The sequence below is a fragment of the Oreochromis aureus genome, linkage group 14 (genome assembly GCF_013358895.1).
Source record: "Oreochromis aureus strain Israel breed Guangdong linkage group 14, ZZ_aureus, whole genome shotgun sequence".
Taxonomy (NCBI): domain Eukaryota; kingdom Metazoa; phylum Chordata; class Actinopteri; order Cichliformes; family Cichlidae; genus Oreochromis; species Oreochromis aureus.
In genome coordinates, this window is record NC_052955.1 from 29,691,455 (window position 1) to 29,705,728 (window position 14,274).

The 14,274-nt window shown below is 39.2% G+C and overlaps 1 protein-coding gene across 6 annotated transcripts; it reads right to left on the reverse strand.

Moving 5' to 3' along the window:
* Positions 1-411: 411 nt before the first annotated feature.
* LOC116336019 (von Willebrand factor A domain-containing protein 5A-like) lies at positions 412-13,690 on the reverse strand. Of its 6 annotated transcripts, none has more exons than XM_039598110.1 (22): positions 13,494-13,680; positions 12,858-12,905; positions 12,532-12,734; positions 12,220-12,442; positions 10,846-11,012; positions 10,648-10,762; positions 10,336-10,511; positions 10,143-10,231; positions 9,855-9,999; positions 9,453-9,532; positions 9,263-9,377; positions 9,009-9,167; positions 8,808-8,911; positions 8,469-8,677; positions 8,320-8,388; positions 6,680-6,733; positions 4,759-4,794; positions 4,458-4,511; positions 3,293-3,328; positions 1,132-1,277; positions 835-958; positions 412-725 (listed from the first exon to the last, which is right to left on the reverse strand). In XM_039598110.1, the coding sequence occupies exons 2-22, from the start codon at positions 12,895-12,897 to the stop codon at positions 646-648; spliced, it is 2,424 nt and encodes an 807-aa protein (XP_039454044.1). In that variant the 5' UTR covers positions 12,898-12,905; positions 13,494-13,680; the 3' UTR covers positions 412-645. The 6 variants fall into 6 exon arrangements, 4 of the variants coding, with proteins under 4 accessions (XP_039454044.1, XP_039454043.1, XP_039454046.1 ...); XM_039598109.1 differs by having other exon boundaries at positions 4,759-4,797; positions 13,494-13,679; XM_039598112.1 differs by lacking the exon at positions 6,680-6,733 and having other exon boundaries at positions 13,494-13,679.
* Positions 13,691-14,274: the final 584 nt, after the last annotated feature.

A 14,274-nucleotide genomic window follows, 5' to 3' on the forward strand; every position in this document is an offset into this window, starting at 1 on the left:
CAAATAATAGCTGATGAGCTTCATCTCCATATTCTACCAGTTGGTGGTAGTAATGCATCATCATTTTAATGTACTAATAACAGATTTGCAGCAACTGAACATACAATTATTCAGCACACATTTATTTAACTCAGCTTTTTAACTAAGCATTACTCCATTACCAATTGATTAAATTGTATAAATTGTAAATATTATAAATTAAAAAATGAAGGACATGCATTGGAATAAGGAAGAATTTTGCTTTATCATGACTTTGAATATAAGCTGCATATTTTCCTCAACCATGATTAAAAAAAATGTGTTGAAAGACAGAACTGGCCAGGTGTGTTGGTCTTTTTAAATATTTTAAAATTAAAGTATTTATTTTTTTCATGGTGACTCATTAGAAGGAATGACGGGTCCAAACTCCTGTGTGTTTTTATTTGTTTAATATTTGACGCTTTCAAGCAAACAGCAACATTAAAAGTAGGATACAAAAGCAATAATCTCCGGTCCTCCTACAAAGCTGACTCTGGACAGATGCAGCATAAAATAAGGCACATTAGATAATAAAGTTGGACGATGCAAAGATTAATGTGGATGAAGTATGGAGTAAATCTGCTTCTGTGTAATAATCGTAAAGAAGTTGTTAGTTTAATAAAAACCTCAGAGGTCAAGGGCAGTTTTTTGCACACTGCAACCCAACAATATATTTCCGGCTTCCACACACTCTGTCACAGATGGTGCTGGAAAAAAACAGCAACACACAAAACAAAATAACCAATTAGCATCTTAATAACTGACCGACTGTAGCAACTCAGTATAACCATCACAAACTGAATGCTTATTTACTACCTTTTTGCGCACTGAGCCATGATACAGCCTTTGCAGCCAGAAGCTCCCACTCGTCCTTTGCATCCATCTTGAAACCATGAAGCCAGATCAGAGCCAGAATGGTGGCCCACACTTCACTGCTGGCCTAGTGTATAGAATCAGCAGTCATGTAGTTAAATAATAAATTAAGTGAGGCAGCATGCAGATGTTCGTTAACATGAGTGTGTAATTTTGAAAATTCACTTTTGAAACCATTTTAATGAATACGTTACAAACACCCACTATTACTGTGTCTTATTATTCTTTTGAATAACCCACCTTTTCAGGCTTTGACTTTTCCACCTCCTCGTTGGTCTTTCCCAGTGCAGCAGCCAGAGCTGGATCAAGCAGCCAGCAGCCAGACGCCTTCTGGAGGGAGACTAACTGCAGCAAAGGGTCTCTGGGTGGCTGCTCAGGCACAGCAGCTGGAAAATCAAAGATGAAACAAAAACAAAACCTGATTATGGTGCTAGATGACAAAACAGAACTCTACATGATAACCCAGAGCATAAAACACCGCACTGTAAACTATGCAACAGATAAATATTATTTTATTCATTTGAAAATTACATCTTAAAGTTGTAATAATTACATAAGAGCTCCACATCAAAAATCAAATGTTTACAACAGTCTGAACTTATTAAAGAAAACTAAAATTGGCAGCACCACACCATCAGTTAAAGTGGTTGAAATTGAATGAAGAGCGAGCCATTTGGCTGGTAGCAAGAGATACACATGAAACTATAAAGACTATGAAAAACAAAGAAACTATGACTTTATACTATGACATATGCTATGATTTAAACTATGACTAGACGTGGAAACACAGACGCTCTGACAAAGACAGAATAGAACACAGACTAAATACACAGAAGGAGAGATCGGGGGAAGTGGAAACACATGAGGAAACAGCTGACACAAATGCACATCATGACACACTGGGGAGGTGTAAAACTAAGCACGCCGACCAAGGGAAACACAGGACCTTTACTAAATAAAACAGGAAACGTAGACAAGACAATACCAGCTTAACAGACTTGGCACACATGAAAAACTAGACAAGAACCCAAACACAGAAACTATGGAGACAATGACTAAATAATGGCTGACTTTATCCTCAACTAAAACCTAATTGAAAACCACACAAACAATAACTGTCATGGTCCCGGGACTTCTACCTGGTATTTTGTGTTTCTTGTATTGTTGTCATTTGATGTTATTATGTTTTAGGTCCACTGTTTATTCTAAGGGTTGCTAGGTTGTTCTGTTAAGGTGTTTCCTTATTAGATTTCCCTCGTGACCTTACCCCATGTGTCCCCTCCACGTATCCGAGTCCCCATGCCTCGTTTCTCCTTCTTGTGTTTTATTCCATGTTTTCCCCAGCCCGTTATGTCTGTGCTCTCCCGTGTTCTCTCCTCCCTCCTGTCTGCGCCTCTGTGTACTTCCTGTTTTACTTTGACAGTCTCCCGTCAGTATGCGTCATGTTGTGTTTGCTCCTGCCCTGTCTCGTTATGATTATCTGTGTCAGCTGTGTTCCCCGTGTGTTCCCATGTCCCTCGTTATCCTTCTGTGTATTTATGTCCGCGTCTCCCTCCATTCGGTGTCGCCTCCTCCCTCATGACTGTGTGCCCCTCCATGTGTTTCCTCGTGAGTCAGTTCCTCTAGAATCTCCCAATTTGGTTTTGTATTACTTTGTATCGTCTTTCCCTTCTGTCAGCAATAAAGCTGTATTTTAAGTTCAGTCCTGTTTCCCGTGAGTTTGCGTTTGGGTCCAATTCCTGCCTGCATACAGCCTGATCATGACAATAATCACAAATCTAACATAAGACAAATACAAACTACACTCAGAGCGCTGTGTCAGAGACCCAGCCTGTGACAAATAGAATATGTGTCCAGAATTATTTGTTACATCAACATTAATGTTAGCCTGATGTTATTAGAGAATGGTAAGATTAACATTAAAGTGTTGTTCCACATTTTTTATTTTTATTATTCTTTTTTTTTAAAGAAAATTAAATGTCCACTTTATTTGAGAAAAACACAAACAAAACAAACAAAAATAAAACTGCAGGTTTACAGTAAAAATGATCGGATTAGTGAGCTGAATCGTTTATGCACAATTAATAAATTGTGCATAAACGATCAGTATTTATTCAGGTTTGTTTTGTATGCATTTGTAAAATAATTTTAGGTGTGGTCAGATTGCTTTGTGTGTAGATTGAAGCACACAAATCATTTTACACATTTGTAAAGATTCATTTACGCTTTGGGATCATATCGTACAAATTTGCAACCCTTTTGAGACACATTTCTCTACATACATATGTTAATACTTATACACATACATGTATGGAGGACCACACTATGTGATTACTACCATATGAATAAAAATGCATTTAATGCAATTAAATGCAACTTTAATTTTGACTAAGTGTTTTACCTTTGTTTCGTACAAGTCCTCCTCCAAAGCAGAGTCCTGCATCACGATGTTAAAATCATAAAAGAAAAGAGTATGGCATGAGATGAAGACATTTGAATTATTTAAGAAGAAATATTAACTTTCTTAGCAGGCGAAAATTCTTCATCCAACAGTGCTAAAGGGGAAATTTAAATACAAGTACATTCATAAAGTTTTTTATGCTGATCACTCTCCTTCTATTTAGTTAATAAAATCATCTTAATTGGGGGGAATTAACAGAGCACAATTTTAGAAAAAGATTTTAGTTAATTAAGAAAATAGTTCCATTGATTTGGTTAGCACCCACATGTTGTAATATTTTTTTCCTCACATACAAGGTGTTGAATAATCGAGCTCCACCTTATCTTAAAGACTTTATAGTATTGTAGCAGCTGCTCTCTGACTGAGCTGTACTTGTGTTTAACTCCTGTGGAACCAGCTCCCAGTTTGGATTTGGGTGACAGACACCCTCTGTACTTTTAAGACTATGTTTAAAACTTCCCTTTTTGATAAAGCATATAGTTAGGGCTGGATCAGGTGACCCTAATTCCTTCCTTAGTTATGCTGCAATATGTCTAGACTGCTGGGAGATTCCCATGATGCATTGAGTATTTCTTCTTCAGTCACCTTCTTCACTCCCTATGTGTTTATACACCTCTCTGCATTGAATTATTCTTCCTCTCTGGCTCTCTTCCACAGTGTGTCTTTTGTCCTGTCTTCCTACCCTCATCCCAACCCCATGGCCGCCCCTCCCTGAGCCTGGTTCTGCTGGAGATTTCTTCCTGCTAAAAGGAAGTTTTTCCTTCCCACAGTCACCAAAGCGCTTGCTCACAGGGGGTCATATGATTGTTGGAGTTCTCTCTTTTTTGTTTTACTGTATACAAAAGATATTTTATGAATTTCACCAGGTTCTGTACTAGGACCAATACTTCTTATGTTACACCTGTTTAGGCAGTATTATTAGAAAACACTGCATACATTTGCATTGCTTTGCAGATGACTCTCAACTTTATATACCCATGAAACCAGATGACACAAAACTAATTAAACTACAGGAATGTCTTAAAGATATTAAGGTCTAGATGACTTTTAATGTCCAACTAAAGATAAAGGTGTCTATCTAAAGCAAAGAAGTCAAAACAGATACCTCTGTCACTGCACGCGTCGTCGAACAAACCAAAGCCTCCATCATCATCAGACTCTTTTTCAAAGGAAATTCCACACTGAGCACACACACTTGAAGTTGTAATCAAAATTAAAACATTTTTCCCTCATTGCAGACTGAATGTAGTAGCATGCTCAACACTTAATTATAACAAAATGTAAACCTTTCTTTATTAAAAATTTTAAAGTTAAAATTAATAGTAGAAAAATCCAAATTACACTTGGAAAAGAATCAGTACATATTCAAGTGTGTCCATTTAAAGCAAAGAAGTCACAACAAATACCTTCACAGTCATCCGTTGCATAACAGTACCGTACACCTGCTTTTTCAAAGGAAATACAACAGTGAGCACACACACTTATAATTCTACTCCCAATGAAAACACAATTAAACATTTGTCTTTCATTGCACACAAAATTTAGTAGAAGCTTAACTGATGTGGGATCGCATTTTACTTGTCTGACGGGAATTTGTCAGCATGAGCAAATCATCTGACGTTATATAACTCAGACTAACTCGGTCTGTGTCAGCAATCCCAAAACTAACTACCAGGAGACAAAAACCCACCCCAGACTGAAGAAGTGACTTGGATGAGTGATGAAACATTACTCTCACTGAAAACGCTTCATCCAGTGAACTTTACCGTATTTTCCGCAATCTAAGGCGCACTTAAAATCTTTTAATTTTTTCAAAAATTGGCAGTGCGCCTTATAATCCGGCGTGCCTTGTGTATGAATTCTGGTTGTGCTTACTGACCTTGTACTGATTTTACACGGCGCTCAAAAATCTGTCAAAAATGTCTCAGTGCGACATTGGTAAGCTACAAAGCCACACTGGTTGATGGATTGTCGTACCATTAGGGATACCGTAGTCAGGAGCCTCGCGGAGTAATCTGGGTCCAAAACTCTGTCCCCTCAGGTCCCAAAGTCAAACGAACACTGCGGCATCACTGAGAGTTAAAAACTGTCTCAATTCTTTCATCTTTAATAAAATGATCAGCGTTGCTGCTTTACCAGATGTAACAATTAAGTTTAACATCCAGGCATCCATGAAAACATAATTTATGAAATTTAACTGAGTTATCAGTTAGCAAGAAGTTAGCTCCACCTAAAGATGATATACCATTTTCTGACAGATTTCTGAAAAATTAAAATGTACAGCTCTGCTATCACTTCCAATATAAATGAAGACAGAAAACTAAACAGCAGTGACGTTTGTAGGGTTACTGAAGTTGGACTAGCTGGTATATAATGATGTGCTAAGTGATCGCTAGTGACGCAGCTATGTTAGCATAATATAAACACAGAATTACTTAATGCACCTTATAATGCGGTTCGCCTTATTGTCCAAAAAATACGTTGCTTTCAAGCTCCCAGGCCTCTGGTAGAGGACGCGAGCTTGAAGGACAGACTGCCCGCAGGGGCAAGAGGTGAATATTTTGTATATTTTGTGTGTGTGCATGTGTGTGTGTGTACTTTTACTGAGTTTGTAATGGTAACAAAACTTGTACTCACTGCTGTAGGCTTTGAGACAGCAGCAACCTCTTTAAGTATGCTGCAATAAGTCTAGACTGCTGAGGGATTCCCATGATACTTCTTCCCATGATACCTTTTTCACTTACTATGTGTTTATACACCTCTCTGCGTTTAATTATTCTTCAAGCACCTTGAGGCAACTGCTGTTGTGATTTGGCGCTATATAAATAAAATTGAATTGAATTGAATTGACTCTCTGGCTCTCTTCCACAGCATATCTTGGTCCTGTCTTCCTACCCTCATCCCAACCTGTTGCAGCAGATGGCCGCCCCTCCCTGAGCTTGGTTCTGCTGGAGATTTCTTCCTGCTAAAAGGGAGTTTTTCCTTCCCACAGTCACCAAAACGCTTCCTCATAGGGGGTCATATGATTGTTGGAGTTCTCTCTTTTTTGTTTTACTGTATACAAAAGATATTTTATGAATTTCACCAAGTTCTGTACTAGGACCAATACTTCTTATGTTACACCTGTTTAGGCAGTATTATTATAAAACACTGCATACATTTGCATTGCTTTGCAGGTGACTCTCAACTTTATATACCCATGAAACCAGATGACACAAAACTAATTAAACTACAGGAATGTCTTAAAGATATTAAGGTCTAGATGACTTTTGATGTCCAACTAAAGATAAACGTCTCTATCTAAAGCAAAGAAGTCAAAACAGATACCTCTGTCAAAGCACGCGTCGTCGAACAAACCAAAGCCTCCATCATCATCAGAATCTTTTTCAAAGGAAATTCCACAGTGAGCACACACACTTGAAGTTGTAATCAAAATTAAAACATTTTTCGCTCATTGCACACTGAATGTAGTAGCATGCTCAACACTTAATTATAACAAAATGTAAACCTTTCTTTATTAAAAATTTTAAAGTTAAAATTAATAGTAGAAAAATCCAAATTACACTTGGAAAAGAATCAGTACATATTCAAGTGTGTCCATTTAAAGCAAAGAAGTCACAACAAATACCTTCACGGTCATCCGTTGCATAACAGTACCGTACACTAGAGCTGGGCGATATATCGAGTTTTTTAAAAATATCGATATATTTTTATACGAGATATAAGATGTGACAATATCCTTTATATCGATATAGTCTGTGTTACGTTATAATTATAGTTGCGGAGCCGCAAGTTTGCCTCTCTTTCGTCCACTTTTGTCTCTATGCAATGTTACTCGACCTCGCCTCTCCTTCACTGAACACAACTCCCGCAATCTGTCAAAAATGTTTTAGTTCGACTTTGGTAAGCTACGGAGCTGCACCGCTTGATGGATTGTCGGAGCATTACGGCTACCGAGGAGCCTCGCGGAGTGATACGTACTGTGCTTCAACGTAATATTACCGTATTGTGTGTGTATAAGGACCATAAATGGCACCTGTCCAGAGACCTGGTTACGAAGCGGATTTCAAACTCCAGGCTGTCAGTCACGCAATAGAAGTTGGGAACAGAGCAGCTGTGAAATCTGTCTTTGTTATTATGCTCAGCGTCTTTTAGTTTACATTTTGACTGCACAATTGTGAGCTCTTTGTTATGCACAAAACAACATAGTTTTCTTTTATTTATAGAGCATCATTATTTAATAAATGCTCATAATTTGTGTGCATGTGTGTGTGTGTACTTTTACTGAGTTTGTAATGGTAACAAAACTTGTACTCACTGCTGTAGGCTTCGAGACAGCAGCAACCTCTTTAAGTATGCTGCAATAAGTCTAGACTGCTGAGGGATTCCCATGATACTTCTTCCCATGATACCTTTTTCACTTACTATGTGTTTATACACCTCTCTGCGTTTAATTATTCTTCAAGCACCTTGAGGCAACTGCTGTTGTGATTTGGCGCTATATAAATAAAATTGAATTGAATTGAATTGAATCGAATCTCTGGCTCTCTTCCACAGCATATCTTGGTCCTGTCTTCCTACCCTCATCCCAACCTGTTGCAGCAGATGGCCGCCCCTCCCTGAGCTTGGTTCTGCTGGAGATTTCTTCCTGCTAAAAGGGAGTTTTTCCTTCCCACAGTCACCAAAACGCTTCCTCATAGGGGGTCATATGATTGTTGGAGTTCTCTCACTTTTTTGTATGATTGTATACAAAAGGTATTTAAAAGAAGTCCATTGAAGTGGTTTGAGTCATATGTATCTAATAGTCTCTAATTTGTCCTTATAACAAATTATTCTTTTTTCACACACACACACACACACACACACACACACACACACACACACACACACACACACACACACACACACACCTGTATTTGTAGAAGTACTCACACTGTGTTTGCAAAGGTAATAAACCTTGTACTCACCGCGCGAAAAAGAGGAACTATAAGCTGCCAGACAGCAAGGGGTAGCAGCACATTTCATTAGACCAGCCACTAATAAGATAAGATAAGATAAGATAAGAATGCCCCAAGAACAATATGAAGTAGATAGGATTGCTAATTATTCTTGTTACTTGGAATATCTCGGTGCAGAAGAGGTCCTTGAATCTCCTTGTTGTTGTCTGTATTGACAACAATGAAAGCAGTGAAAGAACTGCTCACTCCCGATTGGACACTCAGCTGCACCACCTTCTTTTTACTTCTTCTTTTTTCCTCATTGTTTTCTGCTTCCATCTCTAGCAAGCAAATAAGAGTCCGAGCAGCTAACCTGTGGACTATTAAGCTACAGACAAGAGAAAATATTGGTATGGTGACATGGTCACAATTACCATGTTTTAGATCATACAGACATACAAAGTAAACTTTTGTAAAGTAAATATGTAATTGTACCAGTGGATTAACAGCTCATTTACCCAGAGTTCTCTGCAGGTCTGAGACTGAAGTGCAGCTGGTTCTCAGAGGGATGACCTGCCAGGCTGTACTTCACCGTCACACAGCCCTCTGCTGCCTCTGAGCTCTGACACAGAATTACAGTGTTAAACCAATTTCATTTTATTTCAAAACATGACAAGCATAAACACAGATTGTTCACTGTGAGAAGATGCTGCTCCTACCTGTCCAGTGAGCTGTGCATAAATCAATGACCTTTTACCCTGGAAAATGGTTGTGATTGGTGGAGAGAGGACAGTGACAGTTGATCCCTTTGGTAAATCCCATGTAACAGAAACATCTTCCACTGCTGGTTGCAGAGAAAATCGCAGCGACTGCATCACCTGATGAGTACAAAAACTGTATCTTCTATCCAAATAAAATAAAAAACAAACACTAATATTTTTTTAACTGTAATTGTTATGTCTCATTGTCTTACTTTTGGTTGCATCCTGTCAGTCCCTGTGATGAACTGAGCGTGACCTCCTCCTTCCTTGGCCATCCCGTTGATGAGAGCAGAGCTGGCCCCTTCCCCAATCCCAAAAGAGAAACACCTGCAATACAACAGCCGTTTTTAAAACACACAGGTTTGGTACGCAGCACATGTCATCATCATTTTGTTGTTTTACCTGTGAGAACCTGAATTCTTTTTCACCAGATCAATCACTTCTTTGGTGTTCCCCACCTCTCCATCAGTAAAGACAAACAGCTAGAGAGGAGAGTTTACACACATCTACACAAGCTGAAACACAACTCTCTGACAGGTATACAAGTATGCTGTCAGTAAACAGTTTTAATCAGTAAAAAAAAGAAAAGAAGAAGCTTTAAGCAAGAGTGAGAGGAACAGTAGGAGCCACTCAACAGATCAACTCATGTATAATTAGCAGATTATATGAGACTGATACAGGGCTTGGTTCATGGTCAACTTACATGTTGGAGTAATGAATGAGAAAAAAGGAAGGACTAAAGGATGACATCATTAAGGCGTGTGTGTGTGTGTGTGTGTGTGTGTGTGTGTGTGTGTGTGTTACCTGTCTGGGCTGATTTTGAATGCAGGGTTGGCTGTAAATATGTTTGAGGGGCTCCAGGATTTCTGTTCCTCCAAGATCAGCCTCCATTTTCTCAACTTTCTTCAGAGCCTCCTCCATGGTCTTCTCACCATACTCTACACTCTTACTGCCATGAGAAACACACAAGTGAGATCAAACATAACCTGGAGTTTTGCAGAATCATCCAAAGGCAACATGTTGTCTAACAGCAGGGAAGATATCTTATTACACATTTACAGTAATATCACTGATCATATGAATACAACTCACGAGAAGATGTGTTCATAACTAGACCCAAAACTGTAAATGTTGAAATAGCAGCCCATTGGTAAGCTCTTCAACAGGAGCAGCAGAGTATCCTGAAGGGAAGAGGGAAAAGATGGTGAGGCCACTGTGTGAGAGGAACAATTTAAGGAAAGATTTGAGGAAATATTTCATAACTATAACACCACATCATAAATACCCTGGCACTGCTGATCCGAGTTTCCTGCTGCTCACTGTTATTCGTAGCACAGTCCATACTTCCAGATCGATCCACTAAGAACACAAACTCTCCACATGAAGCCTTTGAAGACATCACAGACTGGGGGAACTCAGGGTACAGACTCACCATCACCACTGGATCACCCATCAGAGAGCCTGAAACACATGAAAAGGACAGAAAAATGTCAAGTTTACATTTTATAATAGCTCCAAAAAAATTAACTTTTAGGTTGAAGAACGGGGATCAATAATTTTTATTTGCAAACTAATGACTTCACATATTTTCACTCACCCGGCTCAGCAGAGGCCTGTCCTGCCTCCACCACAGCAGTGGGCTGGTGGGCGTCTTTGTAATAAATCAGCAGTTCAACATCTCTGTCAAACTTGTGTCCTGCAGCCAGCTTGACCTGCACACCACAAACACATTCATATTTATTCCTCAGTAATAAGTAACAACCACACACAGCAGACACATCAGCACTCTACCTACCGTGGCCTGGGTTTGATCAGTGTTGAGGTACTGCAGAGGGTCCAGGGAACAGTTGGACTCTACTTTAGAGATCGGACGAGGAGAGGACACTCGGGCAGAAAAAGACAGACTGTAGGGCACCAGAGAGGCTGGAACAGAAGTCACCTGGACACCTGCACCTTCACTACCTGTACACAACATCAGGTTAGAAATGATGTAATTAATGAGGCATAATACAATCAAATAATTTAGGCTGTAAAGAGTCTCTGGTCCACATGATGGTACAGATAAAATGAGGAAAATAAGCATTTTGCTCAGGAAAAACAAAACTACTTTACAGCTGTTTTAATTCAAAACAATGAAAAAGTGACAGAAAAGGAATAACTTGACTTTTATGACCTACGGATGGTATAATGAACCATATTGGTATGATGAGGAAAACCAAACCATTTCTTGCTTATTCCTTCTTCAGAAAAACCAAAAAATCTTTTAGGGTGATATAAAATTTAATGTCAGCGAGAATTAATCAGTGTTAAGTATATAAACCTCTTTATGATCTAACTTTTGGCAAAATAAGGGAAACTCCATATACACACACTTAGTTAAAACCATTTACTGATATAAAATCATGACGAGAGGGAGAGTCTGTGTTTGCACACAGCATCAACCTACTTCCAAAAAAAATTATAATCTGACAAATGCAGTCCTGTCAAAACTAAACACACCAGTCCCAACAAGTTTTTATGAGGTGTTTGTGCTGATACAGTGGGGTTGGTTTTCTCTGATTGTGATGCTATGCATTACGGTCAAATATCTCCAGTTTTGGGTTTGTTTGTCAGAAGGGCATCTTTCAAGAAGTCTTGTGATTGGTTCAGGTCCAACTTTGAAAACATAAGCCATGCTGCCAATTTCTTTTTGAGACAAGAAGTTTTCTCCTGCAACCCCTGCAAAATAAGCCAAACTTGTTCAGTCTTATTCCAATGCCTCGAAATCTAACATTTGATATGCTAGCTGAGGCCTGTAGAGTCTGAGATACAGCTTTTGGGCTTTTTGCAATTTCTCTGAGGATGCACTAAATCTATTCACTGGACTGAAACAATTCTTTTTCACAGCTTGTTATATTTGGCAATCACAATGTGATGAGAAGTGAATCATTTGTCTTCCAGAAAATCAAGTTGAAACTTGACCCAATTATCTTCCAGATTTTTCTCACTGTATGTGGCAACAGTTGCATATCTGGTTCTGTGTTCACACCTTACAGTAACTGGCAAAGTTTGAAGATGTTTTTTTTAACATTTTGTGTTCTGTCAGTGATGTGAAAGTTGGAAGGTGGTTCAACACTTTCACTGATATAGTTGAAGCATTTCTGGTCCAAGTATTCTGAAGTTGTCCTACCCTGAGGTTGGTATCGAGGGTTGAGCACAGCAGGCAGACAGAACCTCAGACCATCATCAGCCTGCACAGCCAGCTCAATGACGTACTCCAACCTGATGGAGGCGCTCTCTCCTGGAGGCAGACTGCCCACACGCAGAGAGAATATATCTGGACTCTCATCACTCTCCTCCAATAGGAAGGCCTGCTGACCGGAGCTCAGAGCATCATCATACTCCTCACGAGCCTAAAGCACAGGTGACACATGTCAGTGACATTCACTGTGTTTATTTTGAATCTCACTTATAATCAGGTTATATTTACTGTCCAGCTCACCTTCTGTTTCTCCTTCACCTCAGCTACAATCTGTGTCTGTCCAATCTGAGCACTGAAATGACAGACAGCAGCATCTCCAGGCAGAGGGAAGACAAAAACAGCCTCTAATGGTTTGTCCTCCTTGTTCTCGTAGTTCAGAGTGGAGACCACTGTAGCCACATGGTCCCTCACCTCCAGCTCCACCTCAATGCTCTTCAGAGGAACTGATAGAAAAATAATATTAGAATAAATACAAAACATACATCAGGGTATTATTATGTGCCATTACAACAACAAAAAAATCTACATTTGAAGTTGTTTTTAATTAACTTCTTTTCCATCAGTACCTGGTTCCTTCTGAAGAGTTAGCAGACCACAGCAATCCATTATCTTACCTGTAAAAGAAGAACACTTAATACTGAAACTATACATTTTACACTTTACAAATACGGAACATTCAAAACATATAGCCCCAGTCAGAGATAACGGGTATGTCGACCGTGGGAATAAACGTTCTCCGTTAACTACTTTGTTCTTTAGGCTCTGTGCCTAAACAAACATTTAGTAAATAAAAGAATCACTGTAAACATGGTGGTTCTAGTCGATTTTTAACCGAAATTCGTAACACAAATTGCTCCTGACCGATTTATGTTTTGAGTACAAGTTACTTTGGTGATGTAAGCAGCTAAAAAGGGAGTCACTGCCGGGAACAGCTCGCTGACGCATTAATCAGGGTTTTTTGTACAGGCCTCGGGTTTTGTTGCAGCCTTGTATAACCAGCCAAGTGTCCCTCTGACCGTGACTTTCACTTTCACATTAAAACATGCCGTCTGTTGTATAACCCTGTGGACTTTCTTTACTGCATGACAGTATACACACATAAACAGTTAGTGCGGAACGTCTGTGTGACAGCACCCACATAACAGCGATAAGCTTTCAGGTTTTCCTGTCAGTCCAGCTGCTTAAATAACGGACAGACTTACCTCAAAGAATGGACTGATGTTTCCGGTACAGTTTTACTGCAGCCCCCTCCTCAATATGTGAAGAATGGTGTTAAAACACGTAATGTTTTCGCTAACAACCTAACTGAAACAAGACTGCCACCGGGTATGCTCGATTTTCTTGTACGAGAGCACCCAGTGGTGTAGTGATGTGTCGGTCGCGAACGAAACGGCTCTTAGAGCCGACTCTTTGAAGTGAACGACGCGAGACGACTCCTTGTTGGGATCGCATTTTTTTTTCCGCTTCACTCAGCACGCGAGCCTTGTGCTTTGCGCTGGGAAGAGGGGGGAGGGGCGGCAATAGCACAGGAACAGAGTCAGAGGGAAAGAGAGAGAATGAGAGCCAGGGACAACAAGGTCACATTAGAAAGGTATAGTGAGCATCCACAACTATTTTCAGTTGCGGATGATAAAGGATTCAGAAAGTTTATTCATGCAGGCCCATATGACAGAGAATGTGCATCTTCTTTTTATTTTCACATTTTAATTTATATTTAATTGTGTTGTGGTTTGCAGTGTTTTGTGTTGTTTCATTTTAAATTTGTTTAAAAGGAAACAGCTGAAAATTTAAATAGTTAAAAGTTGAAATGTAAATAGTTGTTTTTTGTATTATATGATTTATTTATTACATTTTATGTGGAATGAATAAATATATTTACGGTGGCCCCTAGATACAAAGCACGTACAAACTCCAAAACACGTACGAACTCCAAAACACATACAAACTCCAAAACACGTACAAATCCTGAAGCACCAACAAACC

Excerpts from the sequence above, each read along its gene's own strand:
- LOC116336019 (XM_039598109.1), bottom strand. The coding sequence starts at position 12,897 with ATGGATTGCTGTGGTCTGCTAACTCTTCAGAAGGAACCAG. Across the intron at positions 11,013-12,219 it reads CCCTCGATACCAACCTCAGG|GTAGTGAAGGTGCAGGTGTC; the intron begins GTAGGACAACTT and ends TGTTGTGTACAG. Across the intron at positions 4,512-4,758 it reads TGCAACGGATGACTGTGAAG|AGTCTGATGATGATGGAGGC; the intron begins GTATTTGTTGTG and ends CCTTTGAAAAAG.